The sequence below is a fragment of the Cherax quadricarinatus genome, unplaced genomic scaffold (assembly GCF_038502225.1).
Source record: "Cherax quadricarinatus isolate ZL_2023a unplaced genomic scaffold, ASM3850222v1 Contig4073, whole genome shotgun sequence".
Lineage (NCBI taxonomy): Eukaryota > Metazoa > Arthropoda > Malacostraca > Decapoda > Parastacidae > Cherax > Cherax quadricarinatus.
In genome coordinates this window covers 1-17,500 of record NW_027199099.1, presented here as the reverse complement: position 1 = coordinate 17,500, position 17,500 = coordinate 1, and the positions used below count along the sequence as shown (strand labels likewise).

Here is a 17,500-nt window from a genome sequence, read left to right as displayed (position 1 = left end):
AATCTATAGCAGCTGTATTTGTATCCCTGAATAAATTTACTTACATATACATACGAAAGGAATAATTTTCACAGTTACCCCCAGTAACACATTTTACTCTTATGTTAGATTAGAAAATGTTATTCTTAGCGTCCACTTGCCTTTTAAGTTATGTGGCTCCCATCTTATGTTATATTTATTTATTCTATTGTAGAATTATATTTATCATCTTTTTATGTTATGTATCGTGTTTATTATATAATTTTGAAAAAATATCATGGATGGATTATATATATATATATATATATATATATATATATAATATATATATATATATATATATATATATATATATATATATATATATATAATATATATATATATATATATATATATTATATATATATATATATATATATATATATATATATATATATATACATATATATATATATATATATATATATATATATATATATATATATATATATATATATATATATATATATATATATATATATATATATATATATATATATATATATATATATATATATATATATATATATATATATATATATATATATATATATATATATATATATATATATATATATATATATATATATATATATATATATATATATATATATATATATATATATATATATATATATATATATATATATATATATATATATATATATATATATATATATATATATATATATATATATATATATATATATATATATATATATATATATATATATATATATATATATATATATATATATATATATATATATATATATATATATATATATATATATATATATATATATATATATATATATATATATATATATATATATATATATATATATATATATATATATATATATATATATATATATATATATATATATATATATATATATATATATATATATATATATATATATATATATATATATATATATATATATATATATATATATATATATATATATATATATATATATATATATATATATATATATATATATATATATATATATATATATAATATATATATATATATATATATATATATATATATATATATATATATATATATATATATATATATATATATATATATATATATATATATATATATATAATATATATATATATATATATATATATATATATATATATATATATATATATATATATATATATATATTATATATATATATATATATATATATATATTTATATATATATATTTGATACTGTACACCACATGAGACTGGGACAAAAAACTTGAGAAGAGGGCAGGAATAACAAGAAATGTGCTCCACTGGATCAAAGAGTACCTTAGAGGAAGAAAGCAAAAATGTGAGTGCCTGAGAAGAGATGTCAGAATGGGGAATTGTAACAAGCAGGGTACCACAAAGATCAGTATAAGGGCCAGTATTGTATCTGGTTTATGTGAACGACATATCAGATGGGACTGAGTCAGATGTATTTATGTTCATTGATGATGTAAAACTAACGAGAATGCAAACAGATGAGGACAGAAAAAGACTGTAAATGGATAGGGACAAACTGCAGGGCTGATCAGATAAGTAGTTGCTAGAATTCAACTCCAGTGAATGCAAAGTTATAAAAAATGGGAAAGGGGCCAGAAGACTGGACACAGAGTACAGATTCTGGTTAAAGAGGCTGCAGATTTCATTCAAAGAGGAGGACCTGGGAGTAAACACAGTGCCAAGCATATCACTTGTCTCAAATCAACCTAATAACCTCTGTAGCCAATGATTGCTTGGCAATCTGCGAGTGCCCTTCAGGAAGCTCAACAGCGTCATTCATAGCACATTATACAAAATATGTCAGGTCGATCATGGAGTACACAGCACCAGTATGGAACCCACACCTGAGGAAGCATGTTAGAAAACTGGAGAAAGTTCAGAAGAATGCAATGAGCTATAGATTTCAACCCCAAGAAGATTGACTGCAAAAACTAAGACTGCCATATAGGAATAGAAACATGGAAAGTGAAACTTATGGAAGCAGTAATAAAGAATTTTATGAGGCAACATATGAAGGAAACAACACAGTGACGTGGTATAAACATAAGGCCCAAGAGGACAGAGTCAATGATGCCAATCAAAGTAGTCTAGGAGGCATTGCCAGGAGCTAAGTTTCGACCCCCACAAACACAGCTCTCTAGTACACATACACACACATATACATAGGGTTAAATTAAATCTTTTATAAAGCTCCTGCAGGCATTGCCCTGGTATGTGAGAAATAGTATTAACAGAATAATAAATGTAAGTTGTATTCTTGAACACTGTACATTTTTGTGAAGTGTAATGCGGCAAAATATTAATTATAAAAAATGTATCATTTCAAAGATAATTCCTAATCTGCATGAAAATTAAAATAGAAAAATGTAAAATTAAATAATATACCTGATTTATGTCAGCTTTTCCTCGAACGAAGTCTCTGTATGCAACTGAGATTGTGCGAAGACCATTACATGCCATGGGTTCAATTACTTCTCGAACCAGACGATCTTGCATTGACTTTGAGAAGTTCTCTAATCTGCCATCCTTTCCATAGATGAAGGAGCACCTGAAGTAACACGACTACAGTAATCTTTGCATATACATATATGTACTTTAGGTTCCAAGAATATATGTCAAATCTTAAATCGTCCTCACACAAAGCACACTTCAAGACACATGTATTCAACTATAGCACATGAATAAAATTACAAGTACAGTCTCTCCTCACTTAGCAATGTACTTGTTTACCGATCACTTGGACTTACAACCAGCTCTCCAACAAGTATGGAAACCTAAATAATGTATATTAGAGCTGATTTCCTCTATTATGTTTATTACAGTATACAGTACACTACTGCATAAACACTTATAAATATACCAGAAATGTTATAAATGGTGCAAAGGTGACATTAAAAAAATATCTAAAGATGGTTGACACAAACCCACTACCAGTATAGTATGCTCCTCGCCTAGCAACCAATACGCTTATCGATCTACTCTTAGGAACAAAACCCTGTTAAGTGAGGACAGCTTTCCAGATTTCATTCCAGACCATGAAGCCGAACTCTTCTCCAGGCTGAGGGACTGACCACCTCAAATACTTTTTCTCCAAGGTTGATGGACTGATTACATCATGTTTATTTCATTACTACTGCACCCTTCGTATTTGACTGAAGAAGCCCACTGTGTAGGCAAAATGTTTCATCAATAAAGATATCCAACTGTTGCACATGTGTCTTAATCTTTAACTTGCTTTTTTTTTTTTTACACACTGGCCATTTCCCACTGAGGCAGGGTGAGTGAAAAAGAAAGAAAAATATTTTCATCATCATTCAACACTTTTACCATCACTCATACATAATCACTGTCTTTGCAGAGGCACTCAGATATGACAGCTTAGAAGTCCCTCCAAACTGCCAATATCCCAAACCCCTCCTTTAAAATGCAGGCATTGTACTTCCCATTTCCAGGACTTAAGTCCAGCTAACTGGTTTCACTGAATCCCTTCACAAAGTATTATCCTGCCCACACTCCAACAGCTTGCCAGGTCCCAAAAACCATTCGTCTCCATTCACTCCTATCTAACACAGTCACACATGCTTGCTGGAAGTCCAAGCCCCTCACCCACAAAACCTCCTTTACCCCCTCCCTCCAACCTTTTCGAGGACAACCCCTACCCTGCCTTCCCCTACAGATTTATACACTCTTCAAGTCATTCTACTTTGATCCATTCTCTCTAAATGACCAAACCACCTCAACAACAGCTCTTCAGCCCTCTGACTAATACTATCCTGTCTAGGCTAGATATTTTCAGCACACTATTTACATCCCCTTTATTTATTCCTGTCTTCCATTTATACACCTCAATCATATCCCCTAATTCTCGTCTTTCTAGAGAGTGCAGTTTCAGGACCCTTAGTCTATCCTCATAGGGAAGGTTTCTGATACGCCTTGGGATCATCTTTGTCATCCTCCTTTGTACATTTTCCAGAGGGTCATCTATCCATTCTATATCAGTAACTAAACATGCAGCATAATCTAAATGAGCCTAACCAAGGATGTATAGGTTGAAGAACAACCTGGGGACTCCTGTGTTTATAACTTCTTGATATGAAGCCAGGATTCTATTAGCTTTATTGCGACACTTATGCACTATTGTCTTGGTTTCAGATTACTGCTAACCAGAACTCCTAAATCTTTTAGCAATCCGTAATAATAAGATCTACATTATTTAGTTTATATGTAGCATAGTTGTTGTCTGTCCAACATTTAGAACTTTGCATTTGTCTATATTAAACTGCATCTGCCATTCTCCGACCACTGCATCAGTCTATTCAAATCTTCCTGAGTGCTCGAATGTCCTCAAAGTCAGAATGAATTCGACGCTCATTTTGTGTCATCGGCAAACTTGCCGATGTCGCTTTATGCCCTCATCTATGTCGTTTATGTAGATTGTGAACAGCAGGGGGCCCAACACTGACCCCTGTGGAACACCGCTCGTGGACTTCCCCCTCCCCTGATTTCTCCCCATTTATGCAAACTCTCTGCTGCCTATTTGTCAACCACATGCCTCTATCCAGGAAAAAATTTCTCCTCCTATTCCATGTGCTTTAATTTTCCTCAATAGTCTCTGATGTGGGACCCTGTCAAAAGCCTTACTGAAGTCCATATACACAATATCATATTCATTACCATGATCTACCTCCTCAAATACCTTAGTGAAAAAAGTTAATAAATTCGTAAGGCAGGAATGCCCTTTGTAAAACCATGCTGAGATTCGTTGATTAATTTTACTAACTCCACACCTTCTCCTAATTTCCACACTCGAATTTTCTGTATAATATTTACACCACACATTGCTCTTAGACAGGACATCTCCACTGCCTCCAACTGCCTCCTTGCTGCAGCATTTACAACCCAAGCTTCACACCCATATAAGAGTGTTGGTACTACTATACTTTCATACATTCCCTTCTTTGCCTCCATTGACAGCATTTTTTGCCTCCACATATACCTCAGTGCACCACTCACCTTTTTTCCTTCATCAATTCTATGATTAACCTCATCCTTCATAAATCCATCTGGTGATTCGTCAACTCCCAAATATCTGTAAACATTCACTTCTTCCATACTCCTCCTCCCCAATTTGATATCCAATTTTTCTTTATCTAAATCATTTGATACTCTCATCACCTTACTCTTTTCTATGTTCACTTTCAAGTTTTTACCTTTACACACGTTCCCAAATTCGTCCACTAACCTTTGCAATTTTTCTTTAGAATCTTTCATAAGCACAGTATCATCAGCAAAAAGTAACTGTGTCAATTCCCATTTTGTATTTAATTCCCCATAATTTAATCCCACCCCTCTCCCGATCACCCTAGCATTTACTTCTTTTACAACTCCATCTATAAATATATTAAACAACCATGGTGACATTACACATCCCTGTCTAAGACCTACTTTTACTGGGAAGTAGTCTCCCTCTCTTCTACACACCCTAACCTGAGCCTCACTATCCTCATAAAAACTCTTTACAGCATTTAGTAACTTACCACCTATTCCATATACTTGCAACATCTGCCATATTGCTCCCCTATCCACTCTATCATATGCCTTTTCTAAATCCATAAATGCAATAAAAACTTCCTTACATTTATCTAAATACTGCTCACATATATGCTTCAATGTAAACACTTGATCTACACATCCCCTACCCACTCTAAAACCTCCTTGCTCATCCGCAATTCTACATTCTGTCTTGCCTCTAATTCTTTCAATAATAACCCTACTAACTTTCCCTAATAACTTTTCCTGATGTATTCAGTAAACTTATTCCTCTATAATTTTTACAATCTCTTTTGTCCCCCTTACTTACCGAGATATGAGGCCGCGAAGTTGGCACTTGGCGGTCACCTGACGGCAACATGGAGCACTGCCACTTGCAGAAATTCTTCATATTTGCTGTTTTCTTCCATTTTTTTTTTTTAATTTTCTTGGTTTTCATGATATGATAATTATGTTTTATGGAAAATCTTTTGATTTCACTGCCTATTGTTGTTTATATACCAATATTATATACAAAATTATTATCATATTGTCATAAACACACATGTACACACTGACAGGTGATTTTGCACATCTGGCTGAATCACATTCTATTATCTACAACTATATACAAGTATTTACATGTCCTACTTATGTTTCTAGAATTCCACGATTGTATGATACTCCATGAAGCATGGATTCATACAGAGTGCCACCCCACACTGGTGACAAATGAATCGTGTGTCCGTCCGCTGTTAGGGTCGTTTTTTGGTGGTAGCACACACAACACACTTTTTCTGGGCATTCTTCTTCTTTTGGGTAGGTGGTATTGGTACCAGATAGTGACAGTTAGGAGTGATTCGGTCTGGCACTTCCCCCACTGGCTATGGTTGGGGGACAGGTTGTGGTGTGACAGGTCGATGTTGAGGGGCAGGTACAGGTGTCGTACCATAGTTTCTTGCTATCTGTTTGACAAGATTCAGAGAGAAATCTGCAAAACGTTGTCGTTTTCCAGTCTTTATTTCGTACATATTGAATGCATTGAGCACTGCAATGTCTACAAGGTGAAAAAAGTTCTATATACCACTTGCGACTCCTACGCACATAGTCAACGAACCCTATCATCATGTCACACTTGTCAACTAGTCGCATATTGTTATATAGTCCATGACAGCAGCTGGCTTTACAATAGGTTCTTTGTTGAACTTGCTCAGTCTGTCTGTCTGTACCATCTCGTTTCTGTGGATGGTTGACAGCAATGTCACGTCCCGTTTGTCATGCCACGTCAGTGCCATGATGTCAGCATGAAACGCTTGCACTTCACCTTCAACACTGCCTCCACTGAATCTTGGCATATGTTTTCTATTTCCTCTCACTGTTCCACATATATCAGTATTGTTCACATGTAGGAAATCAGCAAGCATAGGGCTTGTATATCAGTTGTCTGCGTACAACATATGGCCCTTGCCAAGGTATGGTTCCATCATCCTGCAAACAACATCACCAGAAATGCCCAACATCCGTCTGTCATCATTGAGTGTGTTTCTCCCGGTGTATACAATAACATCCAACACAAGACCAATCTCACAGTCACACATAACAAAAAGTTTTATACCAAAGCGATTACGTTTGCTCAGTATATATTGCTTGAATGACAAGCGTCCCTTGAACAGAATCAAGGACTCATCAACAACAATGTTCTTGAAGGGATAAAAGTATGCACTGAATTTCTGCTTCAAATATGTAAACACTTTCCGGATTTTGTATAGAGGGTCATTTCTGTTTGGCGTATTTCTGTCTGAAAAGTACAACATTCGTAGCAACAGAGTGAAGCTGTTGCAGGGAAGGAGGTCACGGAAAACTGGAGTACTGATGAAGTGGTCTGTGGACCAGTAATTACGTATATTGTTCTTATAAATTTGTGGCATAAGCATGACAGTGGCAAAGAATAAATACATTTCAGCCACTGTTGTGTCCTTCCACCCGTGCAGCCATGACAATTCTCCAACCTCTGTTATGTTGTCCATGACATATCAGTAATAATTGTTTGTCTGGGTCACTATCAAGCTCATTATAGGCTCGTCAGAGTACAACTGGAAATAGTCTAGCTCTGTAGACTCATTTGTTTTGGGACATTCTGGCTGGATACCACTTCCACTCACATCAAAATCACAAGGCTGTGGTACGAATATACTTTGTGTCCAGTTCCACTCACGATCACATGGTGCAGGGTGGACCTGTGGCATGGGGCGAGGGGGAGCAGGAGGAGGGACAGGAGTGGAGGCAGCACATGGTTGAGGGGATGCCGGGCGGTCCTTTGTCTGTCCACCCACTGCGCCATGTGGTCCAGACACCGTGCCACCCACCACTACTTCCTCCATCCCCGCATACTCGCCTTCATGATCGCTTTCACTATCAGTGGCCGGGGTTTTGGATCGTGACCTACCGCGACCCTTGGGGATTGCATATGGTACACTGCTTGAACGTAGATAACGACGGCTAAAAGTATGCTTCACTGGTGAATAATGAACTTCACTATCACTGGACGAATCCTCGAATGGCATAAAATCAATCTCATCGTCACTTACATCATTTTCACTATCACTAAAACACCAGGAAAATGATAGTTTCCTCTTGCGAAGTTGCCTATGGGTAACACTCGGCACTCCAGAGGTGCTTGGCCCAGGGTCTTGTGTGGCCACACTGGCCACCCCAGAAGTGCTTCGCCTAGAGTCTGCTCTGGCCACACTGGCTGCCTCAGAGGTGCTTGGCCCTAGGACAGGTGTCGCTACCCCAGAGGTGATGGGCTGAGGGTCATCTGGGTTATCGTCGACATTTTCACAAATTCCTTGAATATTACTGGCCCCATTGGTGTCAAATCCAATAAACTCACGATCTATATCACTTTCCTCGAATAGTAGAGTGTTAATACGACGAGGCGTGAGTGAATCACGAGGATGTGCCATGATGCTGACCCAAGATGGAGCTGAATGTAACTGGACCTACTATGTGGTACCCAGGTGTCCCCAATTTTTTATACCATGCACACTGAGTGCACACACCCATTCTCTCATGTCTAGGCAACTCAGGCCTATCGCGCCAATTTTGAATGAATGAAAAATGAAACGTATATATACGTTTGGGGAGTCATAGAAGAGTTCATAAACCAAATACTACTACCATCAAGCACAGAAACAACTAAAAAAAAATAATGCAACTCCCGATGGAATTTGATACATCAAAGACATAAGGGGAAAAAACCTTTAATATCCCATTTATGATGGATGAAGTGCCAGATGACTGGAAAGTAGCAAAAATAATGCTTACATTCCAAAAAAGTCACAGACAAGAAGCTCTGTAGTCTAACAAGTAACATGCAAAACAGTAAAAAATCATAAGGAAAGACTGAACAACTACAAAGAACTAGATTCTTCACAGAACCCCTGCATGGAGTCAGAAATGGAAGATCATGCCTTTCAAACCTTATAGCAACATATGATAAAGCCTCCCTGAGGCTAGACAGGAAAGTGAGTGATTAGTGAACTGCATATTCCTAGACTGTAAGAAGGCTTTTGATAAAAAAGCCATAGCAAGCTACTTAGTAACATGGAGAAGCAAGCTAGGGTAAAAGAGAAGTATGACCATGGGTAAGAAAATACTTAGAATAGGAAAGTGTAACTAGTGGAGTTCCACACGGGTCAGCACCAGGTCCCATATTGCTCCTGGTTTGCATTAATTACCAAACAGGAATAAATCTCGAGCACAACAAAAAAAAAAACTAAAAGTAAGGCTAACACATCGATTAATTCCCACCAAGAAAATACATTCACCACTACTCATTCTCTAGTTGGCATTCCAGAAAATTGCAATGTAAGACATCATTCAAACCCTAACATCCTCACCCATCCTTCAGAGTGCAGACACTGTAATTTCCACCTTCAAAATTTAAATGTGATTGATTGGTTTCCCATAAATCCCTTCACAGATATTACCTTACACACACTCCAACAGCACAACCAATCACAGGATGGGAAAAAGAAAAAAGTGGATTCTTAAATTATTGTTTATACTTGATTAATTTTATTATTAGCCCAAGTGCAGAAATGACTGACAAATATAATATTTTTCATATTCCTATAGGAAATGTTGACAGACATGTCTGATAACTCCAAACATTAAGGATTTATTTCAGAAAGTAATAAAGCTTCAATAAATCAGAATGTTCCAAAAGTAGAACCAATAATCTCATTATGTTTCTGTAATTTAGCTTCTATTGCATTAAAAACTAAACAAAGCACCTTTTAAAGCAAGAAACAAAGCCAAAGATACATTTAAAATAAAAATAATTCACAGAGGTTGAGGAATTTTCTTTTTCACAAAATTTTAATTATATTAAAAAAGTAAAGTTAGTAATCCTAATAATGCATCATAAAGAAAACTTACTTTTTCATTACAATTTCTGAGGCACCTTTTGTGTAGATGCGGTAACCCCCTTCTCGAGGGACCACCGTCGACATAGATTTTCTTGCTGAATTAAAGGTATATACTCGGTGGAAGGTTTCTTCTGATATTTCATCACGGATGGCCTGATAACTCTTACCAAGGTCCAAAATAAATCCTAATAAGGAGCACTCAGTTTTGTTTCCAACCTGTTAAACAAAGAGTACAACACTAAGCCTTCACATTGATTTATTTTTATAATATGTAAAGGGCCAAGTACAAGCATCTTAGGTCAAAGATGAGGTAGAATGGCTCGGCTCACTGCATTAATTTACTGTTATTATAATCATACACAAACTGTACCATTGCTTCACTAAAGAGAAATGAGACTAGTGTACACAATGTATACTTTATTATACAAATTATCCATATTAGAGTTAAACTCAGCTAAATCTAATGAGGCCCAGACTTTGTAGCTAATTATCACAATAAATTAGACTGACTTATTTTCAAGACCTATTAGTGAATTAAGATTTGCCTACTTGCAGCAAAGAAGAATGCAACATATATGCATGCAATACACCAAACCAGTCCTATAAAGTGCATACACCAAATAACATCAGGACATATGCTAAAATGGCACATATAAGAAAGGCCTCACAGAAACAACAATTCTTCAAGACACTGTACCACATACTGGCAACCAAAACTTGAGTGCATAACACCTTTGTGAAGCTCCTACTTTAGTACATATACCTGATCTTCCCCACTCATTTACCTTTCTATTCTATGACCTCCACTAACACTTCTACTATTGCTACATCGTCTACTACTACTACTACCACCACTCCCTTCTTTCCCTGCCCTCTCTCTTATATACTGTATCCTTTACTTCTCACTTCAGTGTTACTAACTGTCCAGGATGGACTGAAATGTCATCATAAGTTTCCTCTCTAAGTACAGGTTATTTGTATATGACCTATTCCTAATATCACCCTAAGTAATTGCTTCACTGATGCTACAGTACTTGTTAGTTTATTCCACATATCTGCAACATCAATGACAAACAGTGCATTACTACGTCATTTTCAAATCTGAATGTATTCAATTCGAATCCATTGTTGAGAGGTTTGTCTTCATTAGATATTCTAATCATCTTTTTTTTTTTTTTTTTTAACTCCCTTCAACCATATTTCCCCTTCATTCTATAACTTTCTAACAAGTAAGTTCAATGCTCTTAATCTTTGTATGGGATTCCTGATACACGGGATTAACCCTTAAACTGTCCAAACGTAGATCTACGTTTGTGCGTGTAGCGCTCCGAACGTAGATCTACTTTTTTTTTTTACATAAGAAACAATGTAAAATCAAATGTAGATCTACGTTCGGAGCGTTACGCGTGCGAACGTAGATCTACGTTTGGACAGTTTAAGGGTTAAACTGTCCAAACGTAAATCTACGTTCACTTGCTTAGCGTTCCGAACATTTAAAAAAAAAAATTAAATGAAAAAGCACATTTTTTATGCGTTACAGGATAAAAAAAATTTTTTAGGGTCAGTACTTACCGAGATATAAGCCCGCGAAGTTAGCACTGAATGATCAGGTATTGGCAACATGGAGCACTTCTGCTTGCAGAAGTGTTGCCAATATACCTTTTTATCTCATTTTTATTTTAATTTATATAATTTTCATGGTTGTTGTTGTTTGTCCGTCGATTCGACGAGGACCATCTAGTCATCCTGGGGTCGAAGTTGGTGGGTACGCAGATGACTTGTCAGGCCAATCCGCGCACGAAACGTTCTCTGGCAGTGTGGACAGGGAAGGGTGGCGGCATCGAGGGGTCTGATGGCTCTGGTCTTCCTCGCCTGCCTGCGCTGCTCAGCTAGTGAGATTCTGCTTGCCTCGCAGGATGTTGCCCCTTTCTGGACAACTGCTCGCCAGTCATTCCTGTCCTGAGCTATCAGCTCCCACATGGTGTGGTTGATGTTGAAAGCTTTCAGAGCAGTCTTAAGGGTGTCCTTGCAGCGCTTCTTTTGGCCTCCTTGAGAGCGCTTTCCATGCTGCAGTTCGCCAAACAAGAGTTTCTTTGGCAGCCGGTGGTCTGGCATGCGAGCAACGTGACCTGCCCAGCGAAGCTGTGTCTGCATTAGGATGGTGTAGATGCTAGGCAGGCCAGCTGTAGTCAGCACTTCTGTGTCTGGGATCTTATCTTGCCATTTGATGCCAAGAATTTTTCTGAGCCGTGTGGTGTGAAAGTGGTTCAACTTTCTGGCGTGACGTTTGTAGACAGTCCAGGTTTCGCAGCCATAGAGAAGTGTGGTGAGGACTATGGCTCTGTACACCTTGATCTTGGTGCTTGTGGTGATGCCTCTTCGGTTCCATACATTCTTGTGAAGCCTGCCGAAGGTAGCACTGGCTTTGGCAAGTCTGGCATTCACCTCATCATCGATGACAACGTTTCTGGAAAGGGTACTGCCGAGGTAGGTGAATTTGTCTACGGCGTTCAGTCGCTGCCCGTTGATGGTGATGTTTGGCTCAACATACGTCTTTCCCGGAGCAGGCTGGTGCATCACTTCAGTCTTCGTTGTACTGATTGTCAGCCCGAAGTTGTTGCAGGCGTCAGAGAACTTGTCAACACTGTGCTGCATGGCGGCTTCTGAAGCAGCGTTGAGGGCGCAGTCATCAGCAAATAGCAGGTCATTGATGGTGTCAGTTGCAGCCTTGGTTTTTGCTTGAAGCCTCCTGAGGTTGAAGACAGACCCATCTGTACGGTACCTGATGCCGATTCCTGCGTCTGTGTCCCTGAATGCGTCTGTAAGCATGGCCGAGAACATCAGGCTGAACAGGGTGGGAGCAAGCACGCAGCCTTGTTTCACTCCATTTGAGACTGGGAATGGTTTAGACGTCTCTCCGTTGTCTTGGACTCTGGCCAGCATTCCATCGTGAAGTTGGCGTACGATGGCGATGAACGTCTTTGGGCAGCCGTACTTCGCCATGATTCTCCAAAGGCCCTCTCTACTAACGGTGTCGAAGGCCTTGGTCAGATCGACGTAGGTGGAGTACAAGTCGGCGTTCTGTTCCTGACATTTCTCCTGTAGCTGTCTAGCAGCGAACACCATGTCGATTTTACCTGGAGAGAGTTCCGGGGGTCAACGCCCCCGCGGCCCGGTCTGTGACCAGGCCTCCTGGTGGATCAGAGCCTGATCAACCAGGCTGTTACTGCTGGCTGCACGCAAACCAACGTACGAGCCACAGCCCGGCTGATCAGGAACCGACTTTAGGTGCTTGTCCAGTGCCAGCTTGAAGACTGCCAGGGGTCTGTTGGTAATCCCCCTTATGTATGCTGGGAGGCAGTTGAACAGTCTCGGGCCCCTGACACTTATTGTATGGTCTCTTAACGTGCTAGTGACACCCCTGCTTTTCATTGGGGGGATGTTGCATCGTCTGCCAAGTCTTTTGCTTTCGTAGTGAGTGATTTTCGTGTGCAAGTTCGGTACTAGTCCCTCTAGGATTTTCCAGGTGTATATAATCATGTATCTCTCCCGCCTGCGTTCCAGGGAATACAGGTTCAGGAACCTCAAGCGCTCCCAGTAATTGAGGTGTTTTATCTCCGTTATGCGCGCCGTGAAGGTTCTCTGTACATTTTCTAGGTCAGCAATTTCACCTGCCTTGAAAGGTGCTGTTAGTGTGCAGCAATATTCCAGCCTAGATAGAACAAGTGACCTGAAGAGTGTCATCATGGGCTTGGCATCCCTCGTTTTGAAGGTTCTCATTATCCATCCTGTCATTTTTCTAGCAGATGCGATTGATACAATGTTATGGTCCTTGAAGGTGAGATCCTCCGACATGATCACTCCCAGGTCTTTGACGTTGGTGTTTCGCTCTATTTTGTGGCCAGAATTTGTTTTGTACTCTGATGAAGATTTAATTTCCTCGTGTTTACCATATCTGAGTAATTGAAATTTCTCATCGTTGAACTTCATATTGTTTTCTGCAGCCCACTGAAAGATTTGGTTGATGTCCGCCTGGAGCCTTGCAGTGTCTGCAATGGAAGACACTGTCATGCAGATTCGGGTGTCATCTGCAAAGGAAGACACGGTGCTGTGGCTGACATCCTTGTCTATGTCAGATATGAGGATGAGGAACAAGATGGGAGCGAGTACTGTGCCTTGTGGAACAGAGCTTTTCACCGTGCCTGCCTCGGACTTTACTCTGTTGACTACTACTCTCTGTGTTCTGTTAGTGAGGAAATTATAGATCCATCGACCGACTTTTCCTGTTATTCCTTTAGCACGCATTTTGTGCGCTATTACGCCATGGTCACACTTGTCGAAGGCTTTTGCAAAGTCTGTATATATTACATCTGCATTCTTTTTGTCTTCTAGTGCATCTAGGACCTTGTCGTAGTGATCCAATAGTTGAGACAGACAGGAGCGACCTGTTCTAAACCCATGTTGCCCTGGGTTGTGTAACTGATGGGTTTCTAGATGGGTGGTGATCTTGCTTCTTAGGACTCTTTCAAAGATTTTTATGATATGGGATGTTAGTGCTATCGGTCTGTAGTTCTTTGCTGTTGCTTTACTGCCCCCTTTGTGGAGTGGGGCTATGTCTGTTGTTTTTAGTAACTGTGGGACGACCCCCGTGTCCATGCTCCCTCTCCATAGGATGGTAAAGGCTCGTGATAGGGGCTTCTTGCAGTTCTTGATGAACACGGAGTTCCATGAGTCTGGCCCTGGGGCAGAGTGCATGGGCATGTCATTTATCGCCTGTTCGAAGTCATTTGGCATCAGGATAACATCAGATAGGCTTGTGTTAACCAAATTCTGTGGCTCTCTCATAAAAAATTCATTTTGATCTTCGACTCTCAGTCTGGTTAGTGGCTTGCTAAAAACTGAGTCATATTGGGACTTGAGTAGCTCACTCATTTCCTTGCTGTCATCTGTGTAGGACCCATCTTGTTTAAGTAAGGGCCGTGACACTTGATGATCTTGCACTGCTCCCGGGAACCCTGGCTTTGTTTTCACTGTTTTCACTGTCTGTCTAGCTCTGCTTATCTGTCTTTCTGTCTGCCAGTGTGTCTCAGTCTTTCTGTGTGTGTGTGTGTGTCTGTGTGTGTCTGTGTGTGTCTGTCTGTGTGTGTGTCTGTGTGTGTGTGTGTGTGTCTGTGTGTGTGTGTGTGTGTGTGTGTGTGTGTGTGTGTCTGTACTCACCTAGTTGTACTCACCTAGTTGAGGTTGCAGGGGTCGAGTCCAAGCTCCTGGCCCCGCCTCTTCACTGATCGCTACTAGGTCACTCTCCCTGAACCATGAGCTTTATCGTACCTCTGCTTAAAGCTATGTATGGATCCTGCCTCCACTACATCGCTTCCCAAACTATTCCACTTCCTGACTACTCTGTGGCTGAAGAAATACTTCCTAACATCCCTTTGATTCATCTGTGTCTTCAGCTTCCAACTGTGTCCCCGTGTTGCTGTGTCCAGTCTCTGGAACATCCTGTCTTTGTCCACCTTGTCAATTCCTCTCAGTATTTTGTAAGTCGTTATCATGTCCCCCCTATCTCTCCTGTCCTCCAGTGTCGTCAGGTTGATTTCCCTTAACCTCTCCTCATAGGACATATCTCTTGTTGCAAACCTTTGCACTTTCTCTAGTTTCTTTACATGCTTGGCTAGGTGTGGGTTCCAAACTGGTGCCGCATACTCCAATATGGGCCTAACATACACGGTGTACAGGGTCCTGAACGATTCCTTATTAAGATGTCGGAATGCTGTTCTGAGGTTTGGTTCGCTTTCTCCTGCAAGATCATGGTTCGGGTTGATTCTGCCTTGAAAATTACTTTGAGAGGCCGATTCCTTTTCTTTGTGAACCACCCAATTCTCCGAAAATTTGCCACCTGGGTCATGTCCCCCTCGCCTATCACCTTCATGATATCTTCAATCGCTTTTTTCTCCTCCTGCTTTCTTTCATCATAAGTTTCCCCTTTAGCTTCGTCTAGCCCATAGACAAACACGGATCTCTCCCTTTCCACCTCCCACTGTGACTCCCATTGCATCCTCTGATGTGTTTTAGTTCCTTCCCGTGGAGTGTTCCTTCCTTCAGTCCCTTCCCTAGTTATGGCCCCTATGCTTCTTGGTTTATCCTTCCTGCTCACCTGCTCCTGGCCTGCACAGGTATCTGGTAAGGTCCTTGCACATGTCCTAGTTCCTTCAATGTCTTCCAACCTCTCATTCTGTCCTAGTGTGCTCCCTGTCTTTGTTTTGGCCCCATGTGGGTTTGACAGGACCTCTGCATACAGTTTAGTTTCCATGCTTCCTTCAGACCTGTTGTCTGTGTTTGATGTAGCCATTGCCGATGCTACTTCTGTAATATCTTTGTCTCTGTGCTGTTTCAGATGTCTCAGCTCCTCTTCTAATCTCTCTATCTTGATTTCTGCTGCTGTGGCCTGTTGCTTCCACCTTCTGCTGCTAACCTCTCTCGTGCGTGCGTGCGTGCGTGTGTGTGTGTGTGTGTGTGTGTGTGTGTGTGTGTGTGTGTGTGTGTGTGTGTGTGTGTGTGTGTGTGTGTGTGTCTGTCTGTCTGTCTGTCTGTCTGTCTGTCTGTCTGTCTGTCTGTCTGTCTGTCTGTCTGTCTGTCTGTCTGTCTCAGGGAGCGGCTCGTAAACCAACAGGTATTACACAGGATGGAGTCGTCACGTCTGATTTGTGAAAATGTGTATTACTACTTGCCATTCATGCTTATGTCTTATATCTACAAGCATTGTATAGCACTTTGCCTGGAATTTTTGGGTTATCCTAGATAATTTACACTATGTATAATAACTGTACTTATGTGATATGTGATAGAGAGAGACAGAGAGACTGAGATAGCGAGGTATAGACAAAGATATAGACAGACAAAGATATAAACAGAGAGACAGCCAAAGTCACCCAAAGCCAGCAAGCAAGCAAGCAAGCAGGCAAGCAAGCAAGCCAGCCATCTGGCCAGCCTGTCAAATATGTATTACACATGTTCCAGAATCGTTTCTCTTACTTAGGGCATAGGTTATAGGACATTCTGGAAGGATGACACTACAAGTGGTATCACTTAGGACATGAGTTATAGGACATTCTCGCAGGATGACACTACAAGTGGTATCACATAGGCATAGGTTATAGGACATTCTGGCAGGATGACACTACAAGTTGTATCAAAAATGAAAGAATGTTGCACAAATGTTACACATGGGTTATTATCGAGGTTTTTGATATTTCATTGACCACTTGTGGTCACATCCATCACTTTCATCTTAAAAGGGGAGTGTTGATACGGCATGACATCAGTGAATCCCTGGTGTTTGCCACACTATTTGCTCTAGCTGACGCTCAGTTGAACTGGTGCTCCCACAAGGTACTAAGTGGTCCCAGACTATTTTAATACTTCACACACCGAGTGTTAAGACACATTCTATACTGACCAGGCATCTCAGGCCAATCATAC

At 39.7% G+C, this 17,500-nt stretch overlaps 1 protein-coding gene across 1 annotated transcript in view; it reads right to left on the bottom strand.

Moving 5' to 3' along the window:
* The window catches only part of LOC138852105 (plasma membrane calcium-transporting ATPase 3-like), a 26,662-nt gene extending 16,401 nt beyond the window's left edge, over positions 1 to 10,261 (bottom strand). Inside the window, exons 1-2 of the mRNA XM_070081762.1 lie at positions 10,032 to 10,261; positions 2,445 to 2,607 (exon numbers count right to left, since the gene is read on the bottom strand). Of these exons, the coding sequence (XP_069937863.1) occupies positions 2,445 to 2,607; positions 10,032 to 10,105 (237 nt within the window). The 5' untranslated portion in view covers positions 10,106 to 10,261. The remainder of the gene's footprint in view (positions 1 to 2,444; positions 2,608 to 10,031) is intronic.
* Between the last annotated feature and the right edge of the window lie 7,239 nt (positions 10,262 to 17,500).